Source organism: Fusarium falciforme, chromosome 3 (assembly GCF_026873545.1).
Source record: "Fusarium falciforme chromosome 3, complete sequence".
NCBI lineage: Eukaryota > Fungi > Ascomycota > Sordariomycetes > Hypocreales > Nectriaceae > Fusarium > Fusarium falciforme.
Window position 1 is genome coordinate 3,847,741 of NC_070546.1, and position 26,232 is coordinate 3,873,972.

Genomic DNA, 26,232 nt, shown 5'->3' on the forward strand with positions numbered 1-26,232 from the left:
ATCCCGAAATTCGCCAATCTCCCACAGCCACAACCGAAAACACCCATGGAAACTGTGTATAAATGCCGGCGATGTCGTCTCCACGCTTGGCAATGATGCCGATATTCCGCCTCGCGCCGCGTAAGTAGCGGGAAACAAGGTTTCATGTCAAGTGGACCTCTCACCTCAAACGCTGGCAATTTCTCTCGATTTTCTTTACAAATGCGCTCATTGGTCTGTGAATCTGGGGTGGATTAGCTTCGATGGCCTCCCTTGTCCATGTTCCGCGTCATTAAGCCTCGGTCTATATATCAGCCTCCCACTTCCCGGCGGTGGCTGGTTTGAGTGTCTCGGGAATGTCGATGGCTTCGCATGGTGGCCGACTCATCAGGGAACTTACAATCTATGCTTGTTTCATGGAGCCGCGTAATTGTGACGAAGCGAATCAAGAATGAGATAATTGGATTATGCGCTATGTGTTATTGGCACGTAGAAGTGAAATATAAAATGGCGGACCTTTGGTCATGAGGGATGGTGAAGACAAGCAAAGCATCGCAGTCTCTTTGCACACTCCAATACAACAAGGCCAATTTCACTATCCTCAACATGGCTCGTCTCATCTCTCTTCTCGCCGTCGGCCTTGGCCTCTGCAGTTCCGTCATGGGCCATCCCGGAGAGGCTCATGATCCAAAGCACATGGCCAGGGAAATCCACGCCCGTAATAACATGGCTGCCATTGGTCGACGATCCTTGGAATCGTGCTCAGGCTCTACCGCTGCTCAAGCACTTAAGGCTCGTTCGATCGAGCGACGCACGAGTCGAGTTCGCGCTCTGCGGGCGAAGAGGGGCATCACTACTCGTACGAAACAAACCAGCCATTCTGAGAAAAGCCCAATGACTGATTGAATTTTTAGCTTCCAAGAAGTACCGCCGCGATACCGATGACCTAACCAGCTGGGAGGATGTCAACCACAACATGACTGGCTCAGTTTCGTACGACATGTTCACACCATTGGCAGACATCTTCGACGCCAACTCCAGCTGCATTCTGTCCCCTGAGATCACCGCTGGCCCTTACTACGTCGTCGGCGAGTTTCTCAGATCCAACGTCATCGAGTCCGAGTACTGTGACGGAGTTCCACTCTTTCTCGAGGTCCAGTATGTCGACGTGGCCAGCTGCGAACCCGTGCCTGTCGCCGCCGTTGACATCTGGAACGCCAATGCAACTGGAGTTTACTCTGGCATCAGCGTCTCAGGCAATGAAGCTGCCGACGGTGTCAACAGTACATACCTCCGAGGTGTCCAAATCACCGACCACGACGGTGTGGTTCAGTTCGAAACCATCTTCCCTGGCCACTATCAGGGCCGAGCAACGCACACTCATCTCCTCACGCACACCAACGCAACAGTTATGCCCAATGGCACGATTTCCGTCTGGAACGCCCCCGTCGCCCATATCGGCCAGCTCTTCTGGCCCGAGACGTTGCGATCGGCTGTCGAGGCGACATATCCCTACAACACCAACACTCAAGACGTCACAAGCAATGAGGAGGACATGTGGTCAGTCCTGCAGGCCGACGCGTCTTTTGATCCTTTTCCTCAGTATGTGTATCTGGGCGACAAGGTTGAAGACGGCATCTTTGCATGGATCCAAATTGGAGTCAATGCCTCTGTAGACTACTCAACTGATGACTACTACGGCGTTGCCGGATACTTGGGTGAGGACGGGGGCCACGCCTTGGATAGCGGAATTGGTGGAGGTGGTGAGGGTGGTGAGGGGGGTGGTGATGGCGGCCCTCCTCCCAGCGGAGCTCAAAGCGGCATGATGCCAACTGGGACCATGGCTCCTTAAAGGACGGAGTTGATACAGACAATTCGTGCTACTTCAAGTTATTGGAGAACGAATTCTCACAGGTGGCAGAAGAGAATCGAGTGTTGCGTTTCCAACTGTAAATAGATCGTCCCCAGATAACATTATCACTCTGATATATGAATTCCAATCTTCGCTCCCTTTCTAAACGCCATGAGCTTCTTATATCTAATCCAATCAGTGAGCCAATCCCAAAGCCTTCCATCGTCGTACAACTTCGGTCTTTTGTTCGGGGGTAGCCTTTCTCCAATCATTAATGCCTTGTCTCAACCGAATCAACAAGATCTCTGCCTTGAGCTTCGTCAAATGATGCTTATGGAGTTCTTTCTCAAGGCCCTTCAGTGTGTAACCTGGGAGTCCAAAAAACGCTAATTCAGAGTTAGTTTTTCAGTTCCAATTGTAAGTAGAGAATGGTGGAGGTACTCACCTGAGCCCAGGTTACTGAAGAATCCGAGTCCACCACGGACTATTCCCCTGCCCAAACCTTTGATACCCTTCTGTTTTGAATCCTCGTAGGGCTTTTGTACGAGCCCACTAAAGGCATCCCAGGTCCCCAAGGAGAACTCCTTGCCAGCTGTCTTGATCCCGCTGCCCAAGCCTGTGATTTCGTCACGCCGGCGTACGTCCACACCGGCCCAACCGTACGATGGGACGTTGTGGAACCCATTGGCGACGTTGTAGAAGAATGCCACGGGAGCCTTGGCGGTAGCCTTGGCGAGGTCGCAAGCATACCTCCCCGTGACGCGTGTAACGTAGTAAGCACGCCCGTATCGCCCTTGTTCGTGAGACTTCCAGGCTTTCTTGTGTTTCTCGTGGATAGAAGCTGCTGGTCTAACAATGGCGGCAGATGGGTAGGCAGTGCAAAGTGATTTTGTAGCCATCTTCTGTGCAACGACCCTCATGTCGGTTGGCGTCAGAGCATCTGGTCCAACAACGTCCCCTAGGATGCCAATGTGGGTTTCCTCGTCTGGGAGTGGAAGATTTCTGCCTCCTACAGAACTGCGTCGCCTTGGCCTTACCGGAGTTGGTGCCTTCAAACGCTTTGAGTAGTCGGAAGTGGCAGTACCAACAGCTGAGACAAAGCCTGAAGCGGCAGCTATGGCACCAATGACGGGATGCTCAGCACCCTCATCGACGTACCAATGTTTATGGCGAAGAGGTTTGATATCGTCCGGCATAATCAGTCCCTTATCCACTAGGCAAGAGACTGCGAAACCGCTCAGATGGGCTCCTGACTGCCGATGGAGCCAGGTGGCCAATCGTTCGGGGCATATATCGCAGCGCATGTTATCCACCTCCAGGCGGTCTTGAATGTCCATGGCTGCGTACCCTGCTCCGTCTTCTTCCTCAATATTCAACGCCATCTCCATGGCTACCTCTTGGACCTCTGGCCTGAGTGCAAAGGTGATGCTCTCTGCCAGGATCTCAGCTGTCAGGTCCTTGAAGGGTACAGACGTCGGCCCGGCTCCGGCCCGTGCCATCATCTGACCCCAAAACGGCTGGTCGCCGAAGAATGGTACTATCACAGTCGGCCGACCGGCCGCGATGCCGGCAGCTGTGGTACCAGCACCACCATGATGGACGACAGCAGAAACGCGTTTGAAAAGCCAATCGTGAGGACAGTTCCCGATGAGGTACACATTTTCAGGGACATCCCCGGCACCAACACCTCCCCAGCCCTTGGATACGATGGCACGAACGCCAGCAATCTTGATGGCTTGGAATATCATCCGTGTGAGCGCTTGCGGATCATCAACGACAATAGATCCAAATCCGATATAGATTGGGGCAGGTCCACCGTTCAGAAAATCGATCAAGTCCTGTGGAGGCGTGTATGAATTGGCCAAAGGCAAGAAAGAAAACCCAGTGATGTTGAGGTGAGATTCCCAGTCTGTTGGTTTTGGTATCAAAGACTCTGACCAAAGATAGCTGTAAGGGACTCGGAGCCTGGGCAGAAGTTGAAATCCCCACATCGGACTGACGGGATCAAGATGTAATGTTTGAGCGCGGAACTTGTTGATCAAGTCTCCCAAGCTGTAAGTTCACGTTAGTACATGGGCTCCAGGGTGCTGAAACATAGAAACTGAACCTACCCTTGCCAAGTCAAAAGCTCCATCATCATGAAAGAGAGGTAATTCGCTGTGCTCTTATCGGCCTCGCCATAGCTCATAGCAGCCAAGGGATGAGGAAACGCCTTGGTTGGTGACCACGGCATTGTGAAGACCATATGTAGCGGAATGCCCAGCTTCTCGGCACAATGGATATGTGCCATCGACGGTGGGTTTGCTATTATAGCATCAGCGATGAAGAGATCATCGGCGTTTTTCACGTCTGCAGCTGTCACCCGCTCTCCCATTCCATCGCCCGCTTCGATGCAACTTCGCCAAGCTCCATTGATGATCTCCGACATTTCTCTCCTCCTCTTTCCCACATCACCGCCTCTGAGACTTTCTCGGCTTGGCAGGAGTCCGGGATTCTTGACCATGTAGGCCATGAGAGCCTCAGGGTCGCCACCGATGCTGAAAAACTCAACTCCTTGAGCCTCGACAAAGTCCTTGAAGACGGGATGAGTGCAGATGCGCACACGATGGCCATATGGCGGTTTCATGAGCAGCTGGGCGATAGGAATAAATGGTTGAACGTCGCCTCGTGAACCGACGATGTGGATGGCGATATTGAGACGCGGTCCCGCTGCAGGCTTCTCCACGTCTGCGAGGACCTCGAAGCTCTTCGTCCTTCTCGGCTTAGGCGGCTCCAGGTGCTCCAAGCTCGGAAGCTCACCAGCAAAGGAGCCTCGGAAGCGATCGCACCATATCGCCAGCGCTTCCGGATTGTCGTGGAACTGCACTTTGACGCGTCCATCAGCAATGACGTCGCTGGACGGGCCATGATGGGTATTGGAGTCGTCAAGCGCGATGTGGCCGGGGCCACGCGACACGACGCGATTGAGAGCCATTTTGAGGCGCCCGCGATCGCAGAGATTGGTATCAACAGAGGAGCTGACGCAAACTCTGGTCTCGGGAGCAGCGGTGGTTCTTGAAGATTGCTGTTTTCAAGATCGGCATCATTGCTAGTGCTAGCGCAAAGTTTTATGGGCGCGAACGTGGCCCGAGGCAGGCTTGCATAATCTCACTGTGCAGCGCTGCGCGCGCTGCATGCATCGAGGCCCGACACCAACATGAAGTCATAGCGGGGCACTAGATTCGGCTCTGCTTAGCCCAAACTCAATAGACATTCGCAATTTACCTTCTCGGGTTGTGCTCATGTGGTTTTCGGTTTCTCTCGTCCAATGATTTAAATGCTAAAGCTGTAAATACCAGGAAACCGGAACGTGTTAGGTTTGCAGTCTATCTCGTTGACTTCAATAGGGTTCAGCAGACATCTCTTCAGCTCTCTAGTTACCCTGAATCCTCTTCTGAATCTCTCCAACATTCCTATGGCCACGCTCCTTAAGTGTCTCATATGCCAATCTATGCACGTGGATGCTTTCCGAAAACAAAGTCCGACGATCATTCCAACCGCAAAGAGACCGAAGTTTTTGACTGCCAACCCACTGACTGAAGCTGAAGACAAGATGCAGCAGAGGAGGGAATGACGGCTCGGCTTCGCTAGCCGGCACGAACTCAACACCATTCTTGAAGCCATATTCCTTAGCGAAAGATGTCGCGACCTCCTTCAGAGTCTCGTAGCGATATCCAGAGATATTGAAAGCTTGGCCAGCCACGGCAGATCGGTCGCTGTGTTCTGCAAGAGCAACATATGCCTCGGCACAGTCATCGACATGTGTCGCGTGCATAATACTGTTCGGGTCTCCAGGGATCCTCAGTGTCTCCGTGCCCTCTCTCTTCTGATCAGCCACATAGTCGAATATGGCACCATAGTAACTACTCGAATATCCAAAGACGCTAGTTGGCCGGATAACTGCTGCATCAAAAAGGTCGACGTCGTCGAATATTTTGAGGCAGTCTGTCGTACGCTCCTTTAGGATTTCGGGCGCGTTCAAAGGCGAGTTTTCAACATGAGGGGCAAGGCCAGGTGAGCCATGGAGACCCGTGGTGCCATAATCCTTGCAACCAGACGACCATAGTACTAACGGACGAATCCCATTCTGGTTACTTTCTTTGGCGAGTGCTCTAACACAAGTGACCACTTCTTCGAAGTGTACCGCGTAGCCGGGGATCTTTTCGGTGCAGCTGACGATGACATCGAAGGTATTGACTTGTTCGAAAAGGGTTTGCAGGAACGTAAGGTCGGTGAATGATCCAATCACCGGGATAGCTTCCGAAAGAATCAACTCCTCAGCAGCCTCAGGTCTTCGTATAAGGCCAAATGTCTGCCAACCGGCGCGGACAAATGCACGGCAAACTGCGGAGCCGATGTATCCATTTGCTCCGGTAACGATAACGTTTCGACGACGCCTATCGCTCATTTTGTCCTTATGCTGTTCTTGACTTGAACTTGATCTGATAGGACTCTACAGCCTGGATAGATGGCGCTCTATATAGAGGTTGAATTACAAAGATCACAATCCTATCTTAGTCCTTGTCGAGTGATGGGTTCGGCAACGATAGGAATTTGTCAGCACGGAACAACTCAACAGCATCATTTGTTGATAAATAACATCACAGAAATTAGTAATGTGCCTTCATTAACGCTAAAGGCCATCCGCAGGGTAGGATGGTGGTACCAGTTCCCTGAGACAATGAGGTGGTTGCTAACAGTACCAATAGCGAGCCCAACATGGTACCAGAGATAATCAGGGGAGATGCCAAAACATAAAAAAGAGGAACTAAATCAAAATTGAGACAGTGTAGATGTTTTTGGCTTAGGTGTGTCAATGCAGTAGGAGAGACGAACGGCTTCGGGACAACCTCCAAGTGGGTGGAGAAAAAGGAGGCCAGAGGCAAAAACATACAACAGCGGGGATTCGCTGGTCGTCACCGACCCAACTACTAATCCGCCCCTCACCGGCTTATCTATGGGAGAGCGGACGGGATCCCGAGTTCTCCGGTGGGTATGGTCGTATGTGGAAGGTTTCTTCCGTAATTTGCACTATATTGGGAGTTATCTGCTTCACCGCCTTGCGCCAACCTCCATCTTGTGCCTGTCACTCACTCTTTCGAATCCTGCCGCTTTTCTAATGTCTCAAAGCCCTGAAGATGTACCCAGAGTTCCTATTTCTATAGTCTGTAAGGGCAGTTTCAGGCCGGTAAAAAGGCGCGAGCAATTGTTCCAGAATCTCTTCATCAACTGAGACTTGGGCTCCGCCCATCAAGGTCCTTGAACCAAGTTAGACTATTTGAGAGCATGAAATTAGTAGTTCCTGGTTCACTTGCATTGGTTGGTACAGCATACCAAAAGCAATAACTGTGATATTCGAGCTTCCATTGACTGTTTCCTTAGAGGCCCCTCCAAATTGCACAAACACAGCGAGGGTACTATGCCCCAGCACGCCATGGGCCTCATGGAGGCTGCATGTACAATCTCTGAGAGTAGCGGTCAGTTGATACACAACCAAGAATCACTCTAGTTCATTCTCAACCCCATATAGTCATTTGTTTCGTCAATATCATTTGCGCCCACCGTCTAGTACCGGCGGTTTGGTTCTATTTGTAGGTCACAACGCCTTTTCGCAAGATAGCAAGGCAGATTGCTTAAAATATTTACCCCACGGCTAATCGAAATCGTTGAGACATGCGAAAGATGCATATCCGTACGTTACACCACATTGCAATATCTAAGGGTCAGGTTGACAGGTTCATAGCGTGGATATTGATGTCGCTCTATTCAACCAAGACAGATATTCTACAAGACAAGACAAACGCATTCCCCTCTCACAAGAAGCTCTATTGATGATCCCATCAATACGATCGACGGTTCTCATGACAAAAACTCCTTCAAACGAGACTCGTCGAATCTACATCGAGATTCCAACGACTATGCCGATGATGTGCGCCTCACAATCAGCCAGTCAGCCAAGGAGCCGACATCCGAGCAATGGGCTGAAATCTCCGATGTCATTGCAGGCCCCGCCTTTCAGCCTTTCTTTTTTTAGGTGCCCATCATCGCGTCGCACGTGGTCAACCTCACCACTCAACGAGTCCCAAGCTGACAACCCCTCATTACTTGCACATACCTTGAGGTGAAAATACGAGGATCGTCAGCCCTCCTTTCACTCTTTGTAATGCCAGAGCCTCGTATAATAGTGCAAGTTTGAGGAGGAATTACATCTGATCGCCACTGCAGATAGTCATCATGTGGCCTCGCGGGTCATCATCGCTGCCGTTGAGGAATAGAGGAGGCGTCGCAGAGAACATATAAGGCCGGCCAAGAAGCAGCCCATCCATCAGAGCAGTACAAACACGACAATCATCAAGATACACATGCAATAAAGGCCATTCATGATGAAGCTGATCCTTTCGATCCTTCCCATCGCCATCTTCGCTGGCGTCCACGCCATGCCCAACCCCGTCGAAAGAGATGACGTTCAGACCGTCCATCTCACGTTCCACGGCGGCCCAGCATCCTACGAGATGACGTTCCCTGCCGACGGCAAGACTAGACAAACCAGTCCGTTCTTTCATATCTTCTGGGTTGTCAAGTGTACTGACCCCCATGGTTCTTTGCAGATAGCGACATCAATGTCAACATCATCGACGCTCCAGACTACAACGCCTTCTCGCAGTGCACTTTCACCACCAATGGGGAAAAGACCCTCGTCCAGAGCATCGACAGTGACGGATCGCAGCACATCATCGTCGGCCCTCCCCAGGTCATCACCGCGGTGAGCTGCCAGGGCTTTTGTGTGCCTACATACGGTAAGCAGAGCCTCACCTACCAGTCAATGTGCGTGCCATCGGATCTAACATGGGTTGTGAACAGGCGAGTGCTACGACAGCAACGGGCAGCCCGTGGGACCTTGCTGTAACGGGTTCTGCGCTGCCAACCGCTGTCGACCCTGGTCCACGGCCACTTCCTCGTCCTAGAGTGAGGGGATATATCAAGTATGTGCAGACGCACATGATGAGAGGGGGGTGGAGTGTTGGGAGTGTCGCAGAGCCAACTGGGTCACTCTCCTTAAGACTTGAGACATTGGTTGCGGAGTGGCGAGCACACGGGCTGCACGAACATAGGCACTGCTGCAGGAAACATCGAGATTGGTATAAATACAAGTACATAGGACATGAAGACACAAAGCATCGCAGAGAATGTAGAGGGCAAATACACGAGATTTGTGCTCCCATTGCACAGAAGGAACAAAGTCCGCTAACACACATCAATGCTTCCAACCCATCATCAGGGTTAATAAATAGCAAGAGAAGACTGTTAGAGTATAGCTTTAGCTAACATGCGTTCATAATGGTAAATGATGTTGAATAGCCAAGTTGGTGTCAATTATCCGCACATCACATTAAGGAGCTTCATCTTTCCACAAGACGAAAAGGCACTTGGATCCAGTAAGGGCAATGTCTCATCAATCGTTTCAATTCATCCAACGCCCAATAAAAGCCCATACAAGTACATGTTTTTAAGAAATCGTCAAGTCATATCTTTTGTAAGATCCCGGAACTCCTTCAAGGCAGTAAATGACAGTATACACTCCTCCACAACTCAACCACGAAATGAGGTGACGATCGCAACGTAGTAACAGGGTTGTAATATAAATACACAAGCGATGTATTGGTGTTACGACAAGAAATGATTTATCGATGGTGGCGATGGCGAGAGTCGTGACGATGGCGAGACTTGTGATGAGCTGGGGTCTTCATGGTCTGGCTCTGTGCGAGATCAACACCTTGCCGCATGAGGCTCTGTCTCGTGCTGTTGGGGTGCTTCTGGCCCATGAAACCATCCACCAGTGCAGCGCCCAACGCGGCGGTAGCGACCTTGGCGCCCTTAGGTCCAAGCCAGGGGCTAGGGTCGTTGCGAGACTTCATCGCAGCCTGGGCTCCAGCAGTGAGGGCAGTGCGAGCGCCAGCCTGGACCAGAGGGTTCTGCCACCAAGCAGAGCGAGGCTGGGTGCTTGCAGGCATTGAATTACGGCGACCCGATGGGCCACTCCGAGTCTTCTGTGTGGTGGGAGGTCGGCCGCGAGATGAGGGTCGAGGGTGGCCTCGTCCCTTGTGATCTCTTGTCTGGGAGCGTGGGCGCCGATGACTTGCAGCCGCAGCGCCAGCTGCTCCTGCAGCTCCTGCTCCGGCCGCATAGTAACCAGCATGATCGTCTTCATCGTCAGAGTCCGGGCGTCGCAAAGAGCGGCCCCGTGGTCGTGACTTGGATCGAGGCGAGGGTGGCCTAGCGGGCCGGGAATGGCGAGGTGAGTCTGGCTCGGGAGCCCATGTTCGAGGGCGTCGTTTCCGAGATTCGCCTGGCGGGCCCCGAGCATATGGGTCGGGTTCGTAGGGATCTGGCACGGGAGCGGCGCGCTCATCTCGGAATTCTCTATCGGGTCGTGGCTCTCGTTTCATGCGGATAGGGATCTCCCGCTCCCGCCCAGAGCGAGGCTCTCGCGGTGGGCGATATTCTCGAGGCGGTGGCTGTTCATAACGGGGTTCCCGGTCACGGCGAGCCGATCGGGCCTTACGGCGAGGTGAATCCGGGGGAGGTCCGAAAGGCGGAGGGCTAAGATCCCGTGCCCGGCGATCAGGTCCCGCACTTCGTCCGCGACGCTCCGGCTCATATTTTTGAGAGCGAGAACGGGGCTCACGATGCCGGGGAGCCATCGCGGGCTCGTCGGGGTAGTATTGACTAGGACTGGGTCGCCGACGACGTCTCTCTGACTTGTGGCGGCGGGGCGGCGATCGGGGTGGTGACGGGGGACCTGTCGGGTAGCGGCTTCGAGGAGGCAGCGGTTCCAAGTCATCGTAGGGATCGTAGGAGTTTACAGGCTCGGGGGGTGCAAAGTCATCATCGTAACGTGATGGACGGGCTTGATGCCGTTGTGGGCGATAGTAGGCCATAGATGGAACGGCCGCGAGGATTAACTTTGACCGGTTGATGAATGCTCAGGGATGATATGGTCGAAATGGGAAAAAGGAAGTTGAAGGCTTTTGTTGAAAGAGAAGAAAGGTTGGTCTCAGGTAGGATTCAAAGCCCAAGAAAAGACTAGCACAACTAGCTTACTTGAAGTGTAGATCAAACTGCGGGGAGGAGGCGAGAAGAGGATGTTGGGAGCAACCCTTCTTTATGTCAAGACAAACAAGACAGGGGGCCCTTTACACAAACGGCATAAGGCGACAAGCGCCCGGCGGTAAAGGAGGGGTGCCGTAGCAGGCTGGGCACGCTGGGCAAGGTCTGAGACCAAGAGATCATCAGAGCTCAAACTCTGGTCAGGACCGGCTCAACCGCCAACCGGTTGTGACTTGACCGTGAGCACGAGGTGGGAACCATGGCGCGCGGAGGGTCCCGTCCCCCGGAGACCAGGTGGCGGGGCTGTGCGCGTAGTAGGGATGCATTAATTGTGTGCGGATCATTAATAGTGTATAATTCTAAGCCGCGAAACCAGGAAACCAAGACGAGATATGGCGTAGAGGTGCAGCGCTGGAACTGAGAACCAGCCATCCAGCCTTCAGCATCGCAGGATTTCGTGGGGGACGACCGATGCAGGGTCCTTGTGGCTGACGTCATGCGGGTCAAGTTTTGCATGGTTGGTCGACTGACGTCAACACCCCAACCAAGAGCTGTGCGACCCCGGAAAAACGCGGTGAGGTTTCCAGAGGAGCAACGGGTTTTCATCAATCAGCAAGAGTCCATGTCCGGCATCTCTCCAAGAGGCTCTTCCATGGGCCCACAGAGGCGATCCCTCCACGCCGAGATCGACCGGACGCCCTCCGGCGATGACCCCGTTGCGCGACCCTCAGACGAATGTGAGGAGGAAACGTGTGCTTCGCTCGTAAGCCACGAGGGGTTGTACGTTATGAGCAACTGACTCTGGAAGCATCATGACGATGGTGGGGAGGGTCTTGCAACGGTTACCGAGTCTGTGAGACAATAGCCAGCAGCCGGAGCAAAGGGGGCATGGCCAGCTTACTGGCAGAGTCGGCATCATCCAAAACTCTGCTGGCGTTGGAGTGACGGTTGTATCATATGACGTTGGCGCGAGGGAGCCAACGGTCACAGACGCGCGTGTGCGCCCCTTTGTCTCTGGCTTGTTCCGTTAGCAGAGTCTAGACTCCAGAAGCAGTTCTCTCCCAAACATCCGTAACAACACTCGTTGGCCACAAGGGCATCGCAACGACGAGACCAGAGAAAACTGCAGATTTCGAAGTTCTATGTGACTTCCAAACAATACAAAATACTCTTGCAGCACCTGGAGGATCAGCCTCTGGTGGACCAGGGTTGCATGTCCTAGTTCGGAGTTTTTGTCACGGGGTCGTCCTGCAACGCCAATCCTGCTACCTTGATCACCTCCCTACTTTAACTTAGACTTCCAAGGCGGGCAAGAGAAAAGCAGGGCTGTCCCCGTATCAGTAGTAAATAGATTTGGCGCTAACAAAGAAAGGGAACAAAGAGAACAGCGGTGACAAGACGAATTATTGCGCACCTACTCGGTTGGCGTCTGCGCTTCTAAGAGGTTTGCGATCCCAATACTGGACACATCCGGGAAAGGCCCTTTTATTCGACGGCCAGCAGCATTTCGCGCCGTCAGTACCACAAATAGACTCTTGAGCTCGTTTCTATCTATTCTCGCATTTGCGGCCATCGTTACTCATCAGAAGCCCTGAAAACATGGAGTGTTTTATAGGTGCATCGTGGGGAGCATGGAAAGTCATGGCGCAGAACAACACACGATCCTATCCATTCCATGGTGGTCAATTATTCATGGCCACCCCCAACCTGAGACAATTACTCCATGCCCGGATCCAAATCCTCAAAAGTGATGCTCGTCGCGCCAAGCCAACCAACCGCCTCCTGTCCAGGCGCTTTGTGGTAAGCAGGCCTCTTTGTCGGCCAGGCCGGGTGCTGAAAGAAGTCGTTTCTCTCCTTCACATACCAGCACGTTCTGTACAATGAAAGACAGAGTCTCCAAGGCGCAGACCTGGAATCCCTCAAAACCTTTGAGTGTGCGTGCCCACGGCACTCTCTTTGACGAAGAGAAGTTTATTAACCGACCGGATACAGCTCTTCCACCAACTCAAAGGGATGCAGTACTCCTGCAGACCATGAAAGGACAACCCAATATCATATCCGAGACTCATCCCTCACCAATGAAGAGATCGCTCTTGATGCAGACAGATACACAGGCCGGTAAGCACTCTGCCATGTATAAAAAGCCTAGATTGAAGGTCTGATGTGTCAGGTATAGGACACCCAAGGCGTAGTGCGAGGCTTCACGCAAGACAACACTCTATTGATCAGGTCGCATCACTCGAGCCTTGCTGCAAACCACAGGTCGCAGCCGGTGCCGGAAGTGCGTCGAAGCGAGCCACGCTGTCGCAGGCGAGTATACAACAGGTTGGCGTTGACCAGCAGAAGCCATCGCAGACCGCCGAGGTGGGATGATCGTTCGCTCTACACAAGTCAATCAACCGTTAATAACTCATTTAGAATACACGGCAGCCAGAGCCTCCCGAACGCCCATTCAGCTCGCTCTCTGAGCCCAAAGTCGAGCGTGAGGACCAATACTACCCAGCCGCCTTGTTGTGGAAACGGCGCAACAGCAACAGTGAAAGAGAACACCAACAAAAACGGACACGGTTGACGCGCGAAGCCTTGGTTCTTTTCAACAAGATGGGAGAGGAGAAGGGCAAAAATACATTGGCGCCTGCTCCCTTGGCAGCCACAGTTGCGTCGTCTACAACCAACACTACTTCCACAACGATGTCTGGGTTTGCCATGCAGGCTAGGATAAACGGTATTCTCAAGCCACATGAGTCCAAGCCTCCGGTAAATCTGAGTGATATACGAGAACGACACGCCCAGTCTCGCGGAACGGCATCACCTACTGAATCCATGTACGGGGACTATATCAAGACAGTTGGGAAAAACCCTAACGAAGCGACCATGGTCTTCGAGGTCGGGGGGCAGCTACTGAAGAGGTACCCGAACGAAGACTACGACCGAGCAATCAACCGGGTGTTCACGGGCTTTCCGAAAGACGCTGGCTTCAACAAGGGTCTGTCTGCACCGCAGCCTGACTTTGTCGAGGGGCTTGAAATGGAAGAGTTTCGCTCGTTACCGATCGAGGATCACATCGATGGAGCCATTCTTTACAAGGATGATCCCTATTCAGTGACATTGCCGCATTTGGCTGGGGAGTTCAAGGGGCCAGGAAAGGATATGGAAAAGGCAAGACTGCAGAGCGCCTATGATGGAGCGGCTCTCGTTTATGGGAGGAATCAGGCCCTCAATTCTATTGGGAAACCCTCCATTGCTGGCCATTCCAAGATCACAACGTTCACCACGGACGGCGCCAATCTGAATTTGTTTGCTCACTATGCCACTCCACCAGAGGACGGCACAGCTAAGTACCACCAGTATCCCATCAGCTCGACGAACCTGACCATCTCTCACGAAAATTTCAGGGAGGGTTATAGGCAGCTCCGGAATGCCCAGGACTACGCAAGGGAAGAGTCCTATAAGCTCAGGGACCAGCTCAAGGAGCATTGGAAGACCAAAAGATCCCAGCTTGCCCCCCTTTCCTCGATCGAAGACGAAGATGACTACCAATTCATCGACCGGGAGCCCATTTATCAGCCTGCACCACCCATGCCATCCAGACCCAAGCACGGCAAGGCGTCGGTGTTGCAGTCCCCGCATTCCATCGAGGCCTCGTCACCGTCCATGGCGGATATTGCAAGTAGCCGCGGTCACAAACGTACAGGCTTCCATCGCGGTCGTTGAGGTCAAGCAGGGGAGTAGACTCCTAGTAGTTGTTCTCACCGACCGCCGCTTTCACATCGATGGAGACAAGTCACCTAGAGGCTGTGATCCGTAAGGTCCGGAAGGGTATTCGCTTCACTCTGGTTCATGGCACAGCTTGATATCATTCTCCTCTGCATGCGAGCCCTTGCTTCACACGGTCGCACCGGACTCAAGCCATGTCGACACTGACGGCCGGATGGAAATCTGGATGCCAATAGATCTCAGACTGATACCCAACCCGAGGTCATTGTCCACCGCACAAGGTCAACTGGGAACTTGGGCTGTATCTACTAAAGATATGTGTATCGAAATTCTGGATGGCCGTGGCCGTATTGAGGTCCTGTTACTGCGAATTGAGAGAGTACCATGGAAAGGAGAGGGAGAGGGCGTGCGAGGTTGTAAGCTGAAACCGCTGTACCATTAATATAATAGACCGGCAGAAGACATCGGAGATGGAGTCGAATTGGCTGATTAGCAGATTGATGTCGACATGGTTAATCGCCCGGAAGTATGAAAACGTTTGTGGTAGTCCATTCTTGAATGCATCTGCCTCAACTTGGATGTTAGACTGTAGGTCGAGCCGTAAGGATCGGGAGCAAAACTGCCGGCGGCCGACGGTGACTGGCAGCTGGCTGATTGTGGCTCAATAGGCCAAGAAGAAGCAGTTCTTGTTGTGAAACTTGAAGTTGGCGCCGCGGGGTCATAAGTACTACATACAACGACGCCGAGAGCTGTTGCGTTAAGGGGATGCAGACTGTGTGGCCTTTGTAAGATGAGCTATTTGCAGGGGTTCAAAATTTCCCCGCCATCCATCCACAGGTGAGGTTGCAGTTGTAGAGAACACACAGGTTGCAGGCATAATAAGTTGTGGTTGCGACGCCATCCACCTGCAGTCGTGATAGTTTCACGATGCAGGGGGGAAGCGAACATGGACACCTTGAAGGGTTAGAAACACAAATACAGCCACGGAAAAAAGCCCTCGTGCGCGTTCATTGGAGTGATGGCAAACAACAAGCGCCAGCAGCAATCCTCGCCACTTCTGCCATGAGGATATCCGCAGCTACAAGCATGCGGTGGCGGTCACTGGACTTGTCCGGAACGTTACTTCTTGTCGGCCGAAAGGCTGTCATCTCCGTGGCCTATCCATCTTTTGGCAAGGCCAATATTAGATCGTGTATATTTGTATTTCCTTCACTAAAACATGTTATCATCCAAAATTGGGTGATAAAGATCTAGCTCGGAAGACGGCTTTTTCTGGGCCCGTTATCGTCTCCGCCCTTATCGCCTTCAACCTTCCTAATGCGGCAACACCGACAGGGTCTTATCGCGAAACACGTACTGGCCAAAGCCGCGACCTTTCCTTGACACACGCACTGTGCGTGAGGGTAGGGTTTCAGCATCGCACGCGACACAATCAAACGCCAAATGCCAGCTCAGCTCAGCTCAGCTCAGCTCAGCTCATCGCTCGATCTATCGAACACCTGCAGTCTCTGATATCGGGGCCCAGCCTTGCGGAGGTGAGATCAGAGATACCCGCCGATGGCTCATTATTCAACATGTTTGCCTTCTCGTCCGACCGGCCGGCGGGTATCTGCCCACCACCATGGATATCCTGGGGACGGATTGAGTAGCGCCTATCGCTATTAGCTTCTAGAAGGGGCCCCTCATTCTTCCGAAGGACGATTTTACCCGCTTCTCCGACTAGAGTTGCTCAGGTGAATCCACTCTCTGCGACGCCATGTCTCAGCTGGCGAGCTCAGTTCACCCGTGTCCAACAGACCAACATAGCAAAAGGCTCACAAGATCGATCCTACATCAGCTAGGACCCGCTCATCAGCGCTTTTTAAGCCTGTCCTCGAGTCACTTGCTCCCTTGTCGTACGAACAGAGATCTGAGCTGTCCCATAATCGGAGCCGCATCACGCATCATGGAACAAGCGATGGATGGAGACGTTAGTCTGCGGGCGTGGCACCACAAACCGCCACCACGAAAAGGTCATCGAGCCAGGATCTCTCACACCGTTCGATGTGCATGGCATCAAAAGGGCCGTTCAGAGAGGCAGAGCTGGAAAGGACAAGAACCTCGGCGCGCAAATCCAACAGTAATCTCAAGCCCTGTGACTGGATCGCCGTCTCACGAGTGGCGTCGCACCGCTATCCGCTATCTCTGCCGACTCCACCATACCCGACAAGTGGTTGCGCATGGCGGCTGCGCATGGCGTCGCATGGCTTGAAGGGCTGGAGCGATATCCGGGCCACAGCGTGGGGAATGCGCAAGAGGCGACGACAATTTGGGACTGGGATATGACAGGCTTCATCAAAATGGAGAAGAAAAAAAATTAGAGGATGGGAGCGAGGAGGAAAAAAAAACTGGGGAGAGCATGAAAAAAAAAATCGACTGAGATGAGGGCCTCGGTATATCCGCCCGATTCGTGCTTGCCTCTGGGTCCTCTTTAGCCGCGATCAAGAATTTGCCATCAGCAAATTTGATCCCTTCCTTTTCCTCTACTCTCATCTTCGAGAGTCCTCGTCTATCGCGATACCTTGCTTGTATCAGGCAGCTCGTTGCTGGATCCATTGGCGTCTTTTTCGAGGTTGATAGCCTCAGATCGTCTCTTACAGGACCTCCCCCGGTTCACTTTGTGCCCTCTTTGCCCAGGGTCTTGTCACGAAAAATTCGGCGCGCACACGGGCTACGCCATCTTCCGACGGACACAGGACGACACAAGATTCGCTGCCGTGTTCTATCTTGGCTATCTTCGAGTCTCGGTCATCGGAGCTTTCCTATCCCTATTGTCACCACCACTACCGTCCAGTGTTGCTCAATAGTTTTGAGGCTTGCCTGGACCTTCGTCTCCAGGGCCCTTGATCGCGCACAGTTCATTACTCCATCGATATCGAGTCGCCGATTTCCCCAATACGGTACACTCGTCCGTCGTCGCATTGCGCCGTCATCCGCGCCTTACTTTGCTCGATTGTTACTCCGTTGCAGCTTCTGAAGTCCCAGTCGCAGCGATCTGCAGTGCATTTGCAACCCCCTTGCACCGCGTAAGAGGCACAGCAGAACACCTCGTCCCTCTGTGTTTCCTTCGGTAGGCCTTGGCTCTTTCAGCTATTCTCTAGCACAGTCGATCTCTGTCACATCCCCCAGATGGATGTATACCCTCCATCTTGCTATAAACTGGGGGGAGACGCACGCTCATGCCCGAACCCATGTTCATCTCCCCGTCCTCCACCCCAGCTCTCGTCTTCCCCGGCCTATCTGGCTATCTCTCTATCTTGCCTTGCCTGGCCACCCATCCCCCATCCCGCCCATCCAATCTCCGTTCCCGTCTGCCCCAGGAGCTTTTATCGGCTTCCTTCCGTTGGCTCGCCGTCTTAGCTCGTCCGAACTAGGAACTAACAAGACCCAGTGGCTTCACCCAAGCTCACAGATCTACGTCCCGCGTCGGCCGTTTAAGACTGTGCCGCATCCCCAATCCTGTGAAAGCTTCGTCTCTTGACTTTGCTTTTGCCAACTCCACCTGTTCGCGTCGAATAGGCCTTGTTCGAGTCGTTGTACATCAAATCCTTGTTCTTTGCTGTTGCTTGAATCTTCATCATGGGTTGGATGGAAAATACCAACCGCAAGATCGCGGCCAGCCCCGTCGGTCGTTGGTTCCAGCTCGATGGCTCAGGTCATGTAAGTCAACTTTTCATAATCATTCACAATGTTTTTTTTCTTTGGCTAACACTGGGGTCAATTAGCCTCGCGAGCGCAAGGGCTCTGCCTTTTTCACGGAGATCCGAGCCGGCCTTGCCACCTTCTTTGCCATGGCCTACATCATTGCCGTGAACTCCTCCATTGTCTCCGAATCCGGCGGTACTTGCGTGTGCAACACCTTTGATGATGCTGGGTTGTGCGTGCCAGATGATGACTATCGCCTGTGTGTTGCGGGAATCAAGCGTGATGCTGTTACCGCTACAGCTGCTATTTCCGCCCTCGCCTCTTTCTTCATGGGTCTCTGTTCCAATCTGTAAGCCCCAACGCTTGTCCTGTTGCCTCGATCAGTATACTAACACCAAGTTTACAGTCCTGTCGGTCTTGCTCCTGGAATGGGTATGTCGAAACTCCAATCATGCAGCCTTGTCTCTTAGGAGCCTTGTGTGTCATCTACAAGTCTGGGTGCTAATACTTCCAAGGTTTGAACGCGTATTTCACCTATACTGTCGGTAAGTGCTTAGCCATCTAACCTCAGCTTCAATCAAACATCTAACAAGTTTAATTAGTTGGTCCTAACGGAAATGGTCCGGTCCCCTATGAAGTCGCCCTCACTGCCATCTTCATCGAGGGCTTCATCTTCTTCGGTCTTGCACTCTTTGGTATGCGACAGTGGCTTGCTCGTGCTATTCCTCGTTGCATCAAGCTTGCCACCAGTGTCGGTATCGGTCTCTTCCTTACCCTCATCGGTCTGACCTACAGCGAGGGTATTGGCCTGATCGTGGGTGCCACTTCGACACCAATGGAACTTGCAGGCTGCCCCGAGGACACGAAGGTAAACGGACTATGCCCTTCCTCGCATAAGATGCGAAACCCTACCATGTGGATCGGCATCTTCTGTGGCGGTATCTTCACCGTGTTGCTCATGCTGTACCGCGTGAAGGGCGCTGTCATTGCCGGAATCCTCCTCGTCAGCATCATCTCCTGGCCTCGAGATACTCCTGTCACTTACTTCCCCTATGACCCCATCGGCAGTGATCGGTTCGACTTCTTCAAGAAGGTGGTTGACTTCCATAAGATCGAAAACACCCTCAACGTCCTTAAGTTCGACATTTCTGGTCACGGTGGCCAGTTTGGACTCGCCCTCATCACCTTCTTGTATGTCGACATCTTGGACTGCACGGGTACTCTCTACGGTATGGCCCGTTTCGCCAACGTCGTCGACCCTGTCACCCAGGATTTTGAGGGTTCCTCCATTGCATACATGGTGGATGCCCTCAGCATCTCCATTGGTGCCGTTTTTGGTGTTCCGCCCGTCACTGCCTTTGTTGAATCTGGTGCTGGAATTTCCGAGGGTGGAAAGACTGGATTGACCGCGATGGTTGCCGGCATCTGCTTCTTCATCTCCATCTTCTTCGCGCCTATTTTTGCATCTATTCCCCCTTGGGCTACCGGCTGCGTTCTGGTCCTCGTCGGCTCTATGATGGTCAGCGCAGTTACTGAGATCAACTGGAGGTACATGGGTGATGCGGTGCCAGCATTCCTCACCATCGCCATCATGCCTTTCGCGTACTCGATCGCTGACGGTTTGATTGCTGGAATCTGCACCTACATGCTGCTCAACACTGTTGTTTGGCTCATCAAGGTTGCGAGCGGCGGACGCATTGTGCCTCCCAACTATGATGAACGGGATGGCTGGACCTGGCGCATTCCCGGCGGCGTTTTCCCCCCGTGGACGGTCCGACTTTTCCGTGGCAAGAAGGACTTCTGGCGTGAAGACACTCCTGCTGCCGACACGACTGATAACCAGGTGACGGTTCCTGAGAGGGAGACCAGCTCCGATCATGGCGGTTCCGAGGGCAAGGTGGCCGAGACGACTGTGCCTCGGGAAAAGGAGATCTAGACGAGTCGTCTAAGAAGGAGGTAGAATAAAAATGAGAGAATAGTAGAAGGTTGACATGATGAGTAATTGAGCATATAATCTTGGTAGATACCCAACAAAAATGGAAACATGAAGCGATTTTTGTTCAGCATGGGCGTGTCCATTGACAACGTGACTGTTGTATAGTGACAATGTCTTGCTAAGTGGTTATGTCAGTCAAATATGATGTAGGATTCTACGGTTACCCTGGTCGGCCAACTGAGAGCGGCGAGGCTTAGGGACTCGTCAAGGTTATGAAAAGGCCGTGCGTCTGAAGCTCATAGCAAATTGTCCTTAGTAGCGTTAACCGCTTTGTGATGGGAGCGGATAGTTAACACGCTAAGGGTTATATGCCATGCCACGAAGGTTGGCTAACCTTTGCATCTGTATCCTGATAAGTATCCCTCTACATCGTAAAATAATAATAATCATGAGATAGGTAAAAGGGCTAAGGTATAGGTAGGTTCTCATTTGTCTTTCATAATTTTTTATTTAACTCTTATACTGGGATTTTGGCATAGTGGCCATAGTACAGACGGGAAGTTCTCATGAGACTCTCGGATGAGAATGGTACCAACTTATATATTCCCACCACTAACTGCGCCTAACTGTGCTTTTGCTTCTCAAACTTGCCTCTTGATTTTCGCTCATCCGTGACGATCTATCTCTTTCGGAGGCATAAACCTCGAGAGATCTACGGCAACAACTCACTTCGACGCACCTCCTCACGCCATCAACGCAATGTGCTTAAGTTCCCTAAAAATAGTCAGCAACAAGTCCTCAACTCAATCAGGTCCAGGTCAAACATACTCTTGAACTTGGCGTCCGACCTTCATGGCCGGATACTCTCCCTCTCGTCCCTCATCCCTGCCCAACTCCTTCTGCTTCTCCCTAACGTCCTTCGCCCGCTGCACCAGCTTCGGAACCGGCACGAGATCAAAGTCGCTTCCCAGGTGCCAGAACAGAGTGCTCGAGATTCGAATCAGTGGTCTCTCCGGGAATTCACGCTTACGCTTCTCAATCGTATCGATGGTCTTCTCGTTGACAACAACTTCGTGGAAGCCCGCCTTGATGAGGCCTCCGGTGATGTGCTCGATCTGCTTGCCCGCTTGAACAAGAAGGTAATTTCCGGGAGGAATCTTGACCGGGATGCGATTTCCGGTATTGCGGGCCCAGATGTGAAGGCCAGGATACCTGGAGCGGCCGTGGATGGTGAGGAAGTTGAGGTCTGTGTGAAAGCCAGCAAGGATAGTATCCTTCTCGCCGTACTTGTTGAGGTCAGAAGCCGTAGGGGCAAGAAGATGTGGCCTACAAAACACAGTGAGTTCATGAACATCGTGTGGTGTTGGATAGGAGATCAAACCCATAACGTCCAGCGTCGCTGAAGAACTCAGCTGGCAGATCCAAACCAACAGCCGTCATCTCTGCCAGTTTCGACACGCTTGAGAGACAGTCAGTATCATAGTGTATGAGTTTGAAACCAAGGTACTCACGCATTCTTCATAGACGTCCCCCACTGATTCATAGCCGGCGTCCACCGCTCCTTAATATGCGGCGCCTCAGGCACGATATTCGGAGCATTCAGCCCTGGAAACTCAGTCTTGAACGGCGGAATCTCCGCCATCCTCCAAAAGAACCTGCACTTTGGATCCGGCGAATGCGCCGAGATATCCAGCGGTCTCTGAGACGGGTGCAGTCTCTGAATCACATCCAGACACGGCTCATCGACAGCGCACTTGGGCTTCTCGGTGTTCTCCAGCGTCACACCGATCTGGTAACTCAGCTCGGGCTTCTCATCCTTCCTGAGGTCCTCTTCGGGCTGGGCAAAGTAGTCTTCGAGGATGTCGAGAAAGGTCGAGTTATCCTGCTCCGAGACGCGGGAGTCGTGGAGGACCAGGGCGCCGTAGGTGATGAGGGCGTTGGCCGCTTTCCGACACTCGGCCTGGACTGCCTCGGAGTCGAGAGGGTTGTTGAGGTAGACGTCGAGGTCGATGACGGGAAGGTCCATCGACAATTCTTGGTTTGAGGCCATTGTTAAGGTTATGGCGCTTCTCGTCGTCAACTTTCAACAAGCAATCCTTCAAAAGTATACCTCGAAGAAGTTCAGTAATTCAAGGCAAGAATAAAACACGCATATATGAAGAAATATAAATTTTTAAACCCGCTACAAAGGGTCCTCTCCCGGTTCCTGTTCAGGAAGTTGATGCGGACAAGGTCATGTCCTTGCACCGGTCTTATCCATTGCAATCGCCATGATTGGCCAGCGACGTTGGAGTAAGAGCCGGAGCTGGCCGAAGCCCGACGACGACGATCATGAGGTCGCAATAGAGTAGGAGGGGGGGGCGTATCACGGGGGCTGTGCGTCAAGATAAGGAAAACGCGGGGGAGTCAGTTGAAGACTTCATGTGATGTCGGGAGTGATGCAGGGAGTTGTTGTTTGTGTGTCAGCCTTGTGGGATATTGACATACCAGAGAGCATGCCTCCCAACCCAGAGGAATGGTTTACTATGTCACATACATCTATGAGCACTCTCTTATTCAGTACCATTAGGAACATTTCGGGAAGACTTTCATCAGTCTTCGATGGATTTGTGATACAATGGTCCTCTTGGAATGAGAAATAGAGATGCAAGGGAGAAAATGGCCCTCCGAGCCCATCTAATTATACCACGCCCATATGAGATGTAAGTAAGCTAATACACCTTAAACAAGTCGTGAGGTAGATGTATCCGATATCTGCTCCCTCACAATCACAGAACTTACCTACGTCGTGAGCGAGGTTCAGTAGCTCCATGTCTACTAAGCTGTCTCTATCCCATCTTAACAAACTCCCACCTATCACACCTACTCGAATGTAGTGTCAGAAGCCCTACCCTCCCAATGGGTCCAAGCCTTCAAGGCTCAGTCCACACCCTCAACCGAGACATGCACTTCAGCAAGCCAACAACAATGGTTCAAGAAATCTATTTCCATCTCGCAAGAAAACTCGCCGCCGTCGAGGCACTGCCCATCCTCCACTTGGTAATATACACCTCTTTTCATCTTTACCCAAACACATATTTAGCTCTGCTGTCGCTCCGCCTCCAGCTCCCGCTCGGCCTGCTGGTAGTACTTGGCCGTGTCGACGCCGTGCTGGTTGTGGTTGACAAAGTTGAACCACGGGATCGCGCTGAACATGAGTGCAGAGTACCGACTCTGGCGGGCCGCCACGCCCTGCAGATGAGGGCTCAGCCGGCTCACGCCGTACAGGGGCTCGCCCTTCTTGACCTTGTCCACCATCTCCCTCATGTCCATCTCGATCTCGCGGGCGTTCTCGGTGGCGCCGTAGAATCGGACTGTTTCCGTATTGTCAGTATGCTCCGTTGTGACCGGTTATGGCATGTCGTCGACGTACGGCAGGATCGCTGGTAAAAGTAGAGGAAGCCGCCGATGATACCGACACCTCCGGCCAGTCGCAGGGCCTTGGGGAAACCACCCTTTCCGACGTGCGAGGGGGCAAATCGCTCGAGAGCAATCAGTGCAGCGGGCGCAAAGGCGGCAGCGGCAGCGCCATAGACGTAGTCGCTGGTTCGGGCATATCCAACGACTCTCTTGAAGTGACTGCCGAGGGTTAGTCAACGGTCCACAATCCAACCATTCCAACCCTGCCAATGGCTCAAATAGTGAGAAACACGGGATATCGCAGTTCGGATCATCGCAGGAGGGACTCGAGGGGACAGAGAACGTACGGATCGTTGTCAATGAGCTATAATATCCATCCCATCAGCAACAGCCATTGCGTCGTCAATTGGGGCCTCACTCACCGGGTAAGGGGTCTGGATGACCTTGCTGGTCCCGACAAAGGAGGGGGTCTCCTGCTTGGTCGCGCTCTCAGCCATTGTGCGGTGCTTCGTCCGGGACAATTCCTTGAATCCTATCACGAAGCCTTTCGAGGTCGTCGGTTTCGGTACATTCAGAAGCTGGAGCCGGCCGTCGGATTGGTGCCTCAGGACATAATCACGTGAGTGGTCAGCCCATCGAGGTAGTCGATGATTGGTCACATGGTGAAAGTGGACCTTTGGCGGGGTGGACAGAATCAATTAAGCTCTCGACGCGTCTCCTGGAGTTGGACGCGTCGTGGAAGGGAGAATCGAGTCTTTGGAATTACTATCAACATTCAACACTTAGAAATTTTCAAAATGGCTGGCATTGCCTCGGATCCAGCAAACGGCCTGGATAATTACGACGTCGACGACTTTTCCGACGACCCTTTTGCTTCTCCCCCTCCAGAATCCTCCTCCAAGAAACGAAAGGAGCCAGATTCCGGCCTTGGAATTGATGAGGAAGTCGACGTCAAGAAGCGGGCTCGAGCACCCAATGTCAAGCTTGACGAGGACAGGTTAGATTATATGGCACTGGCTAGTATTTATCACGGTATACTAATCCTGAATGGCAGGTTGCTAGGTCCAAAAGGAATCCCCAAGCTACGGCAGAGAGCGCGCGACCTAAAGATCAAGGGCAAAGGCCATGAAGTACGCTATCGCCGTTCCCCAAGCTCCCTCCAAGTCTTCTAACCGACTGCTATAGTTCTCGGATGCCTCCCGCCTCCTGTCCTTTTACCAGCTCTGGCTCGACGACCTCTTCCCAAAAGCCAAGTTCCTCGACGCCCTCGCCATGGTCGAAAAGGCCGGTCACAAGAAACGGATCGTGATAGCGCGCAATGACTGGATCAATGAGGGCAAACCTAAGGATCACATTGCAAATGGGGAGGAGGAAGAGGAGGAGGATCTATTCGGCGAGAACAATGCATCACAGCCAGCGGGCCCAGAACACACCACCACGACAGAACCGTCAAGGGCAAAGACACCACAACGGGATAACGACGTGCCAGATGATGACGACATCTACGATGCAACACCCCGACCAGCTCGCCACACCCTACCGATCCGCAACGAAGTCCCCGAAGAAGACGACCTCGAGGCTCTCATCGCCGAGGCCGAGGGCCAGGAGGCAGCGAAGAAGTCAAAGCCTTCAGAGCCTGAACCAGATGGTGATGATCTAGACGCTCTGATTGCTGAAGCAGAGGGCCATGATCAAGCACCAATGAAGAACGGACCAGAGCCAAAGGGAGGTGATGACTTTGCGGACGAAGAGGCAGCGATGCAGGAGATGGACGGATTGTGGTGATACAAGTGGCATAGAAGAATTGGCGTCAGGCGTTGAGATTTGCCATGATATTTAGCATCCATTACGAGTAATGAAAGAGTAGCATCGGGATGCTCTACTTCCTACACCGTCTCTGCGTTCACTTTATTCATTGGCATGTTGATCAACAGATGGTTACATGTTGCCCATCTTGTTCCCTATCAATGTTCGGACTTCACAACCCAAGAACCACCCACGGTGCCAGGCAAGGCTGTAGCTCTAGTGCTGTGCAAGTCAGGGGTAGCTGTCACACCTACGTCAGTATCTACTCAAGCTCCAGTCCTGAAATCAAGAGCTTCATGGTTTAACCAAGCATTTACACTGTCACAGTCATCAAGATCAGAAAAGATGCACAAAAGGTAGTTCGTCATCGCTCATAAGCGTGTCATTGTATTTGTTGTACAAGAGGCTCAACCCGTGGTTTTCCAGTCCCCCTGGGACATTTATAGAGGTATCCTTGACGCCTTGCTCCGGGGTTTGACCAATACCCATACCCTCAAAAGATACAAAAACAAGAAAATTCATAACAGACTGTTGAGTCTTGTTCCCCCACACACCGTTTCCAGACGTTTTATTATAGTAGGTAATAGAAGTCGGTTGCTCTGCTGGAAGCGAGTTCAAAGAACTGCACCGCTCTTTCGTCGTCTTGATTTTTCTTTGGCCCGGTCGGGCCAGACGATCGTCATTAGTAGCTCCCGCGGCGGCAACCATATTG

At 52.5% G+C, this 26,232-nt stretch overlaps 8 protein-coding genes and 2 pseudogenes across 10 annotated transcripts, besides 2 other annotated features; 5 read left to right on the forward strand and 5 right to left on the reverse strand.

Moving 5' to 3' along the window:
* Positions 1-585: 585 nt before the first annotated feature.
* NCS54_00443500 (INTRADIOL-DIOXYGENAS domain-containing protein) lies at positions 586-1,831 on the forward strand (the record flags this gene model as incomplete). Its single annotated transcript, XM_053149973.1, has 2 exons — positions 586-838; positions 894-1,831. The coding sequence occupies 2 exons, from the start codon at positions 586-588 to the stop codon at positions 1,829-1,831; spliced, it is 1,191 nt and encodes a 396-aa protein (XP_053005948.1).
* Positions 1,832-2,026: 195 nt separating this feature from the next.
* On the reverse strand, positions 2,027-4,895 carry NCS54_00443600 (annotated as a pseudogene). The gene is made up of 3 exons: positions 3,943-4,895; positions 2,277-3,883; positions 2,027-2,217 (listed from the first exon to the last, which is right to left on the reverse strand).
* Positions 2,027-4,895: a sequence feature.
* A 348-nt stretch (positions 4,896-5,243) lies between these two features.
* Positions 5,244-6,278, reverse strand: NCS54_00443700 (Epimerase domain-containing protein; the record flags this gene model as incomplete). The annotated part of the gene is made up of 1 exon (XM_053149974.1): positions 5,244-6,278. One exon carries the CDS (start codon positions 6,276-6,278, stop codon positions 5,244-5,246), a length of 1,035 nt encoding a protein of 344 aa, XP_053005949.1.
* A 1,975-nt stretch (positions 6,279-8,253) lies between these two features.
* Positions 8,254-8,835, forward strand: NCS54_00443800 (Hypothetical protein; the record flags this gene model as incomplete). The annotated part of the gene is made up of 3 exons (XM_053149975.1): positions 8,254-8,419; positions 8,479-8,667; positions 8,732-8,835. The coding sequence occupies 3 exons, from the start codon at positions 8,254-8,256 to the stop codon at positions 8,833-8,835; spliced, it is 459 nt and encodes a 152-aa protein (XP_053005950.1).
* A 717-nt stretch (positions 8,836-9,552) lies between these two features.
* NCS54_00443900 (Hypothetical protein) lies at positions 9,553-10,809 on the reverse strand (the record flags this gene model as incomplete). The annotated part of the gene is made up of 1 exon (XM_053149976.1): positions 9,553-10,809. One exon carries the CDS (start codon positions 10,807-10,809, stop codon positions 9,553-9,555), a length of 1,257 nt encoding a protein of 418 aa, XP_053005951.1.
* A 2,398-nt stretch (positions 10,810-13,207) lies between these two features.
* Positions 13,208-14,692, forward strand: NCS54_00444000 (annotated as a pseudogene). The gene is made up of 2 exons: positions 13,208-13,342; positions 13,397-14,692.
* Positions 13,208-14,692: a sequence feature.
* A 3,621-nt stretch (positions 14,693-18,313) lies between these two features.
* Positions 18,314-20,315, forward strand: NCS54_00444100 (Hypothetical protein; the record flags this gene model as incomplete). The annotated part of the gene is made up of 5 exons (XM_053149977.1): positions 18,314-18,394; positions 18,460-18,728; positions 18,786-18,811; positions 18,895-18,924; positions 18,982-20,315. The coding sequence occupies 5 exons, from the start codon at positions 18,314-18,316 to the stop codon at positions 20,313-20,315; spliced, it is 1,740 nt and encodes a 579-aa protein (XP_053005952.1).
* A 743-nt stretch (positions 20,316-21,058) lies between these two features.
* NCS54_00444200 (Hypothetical protein) lies at positions 21,059-22,365 on the reverse strand (the record flags this gene model as incomplete). Its single annotated transcript, XM_053149978.1, has 4 exons — positions 21,059-21,089; positions 21,144-21,641; positions 21,697-21,774; positions 21,827-22,365. The coding sequence occupies 4 exons, from the start codon at positions 22,363-22,365 to the stop codon at positions 21,059-21,061; spliced, it is 1,146 nt and encodes a 381-aa protein (XP_053005953.1).
* Positions 22,366-23,393: 1,028 nt separating this feature from the next.
* NCS54_00444300 (NADH-ubiquinone oxidoreductase 20.9 kDa subunit) lies at positions 23,394-24,244 on the reverse strand (the record flags this gene model as incomplete). Its single annotated transcript, XM_053149979.1, has 4 exons — positions 24,137-24,244; positions 24,062-24,078; positions 23,728-23,933; positions 23,394-23,668 (listed from the first exon to the last, which is right to left on the reverse strand). Exons 1-4 carry the CDS (start codon positions 24,209-24,211, stop codon positions 23,394-23,396), a joined length of 573 nt encoding a protein of 190 aa, XP_053005954.1. The 5' UTR covers positions 24,212-24,244.
* Positions 24,245-24,511: 267 nt separating this feature from the next.
* On the forward strand, positions 24,512-25,499 carry NCS54_00444400 (Chromosome segregation in meiosis protein; the record flags this gene model as incomplete). Its single annotated transcript, XM_053149980.1, has 3 exons — positions 24,512-24,711; positions 24,769-24,844; positions 24,900-25,499. The coding sequence occupies 3 exons, from the start codon at positions 24,512-24,514 to the stop codon at positions 25,497-25,499; spliced, it is 876 nt and encodes a 291-aa protein (XP_053005955.1).
* Between the last annotated feature and the right edge of the window lie 733 nt (positions 25,500-26,232).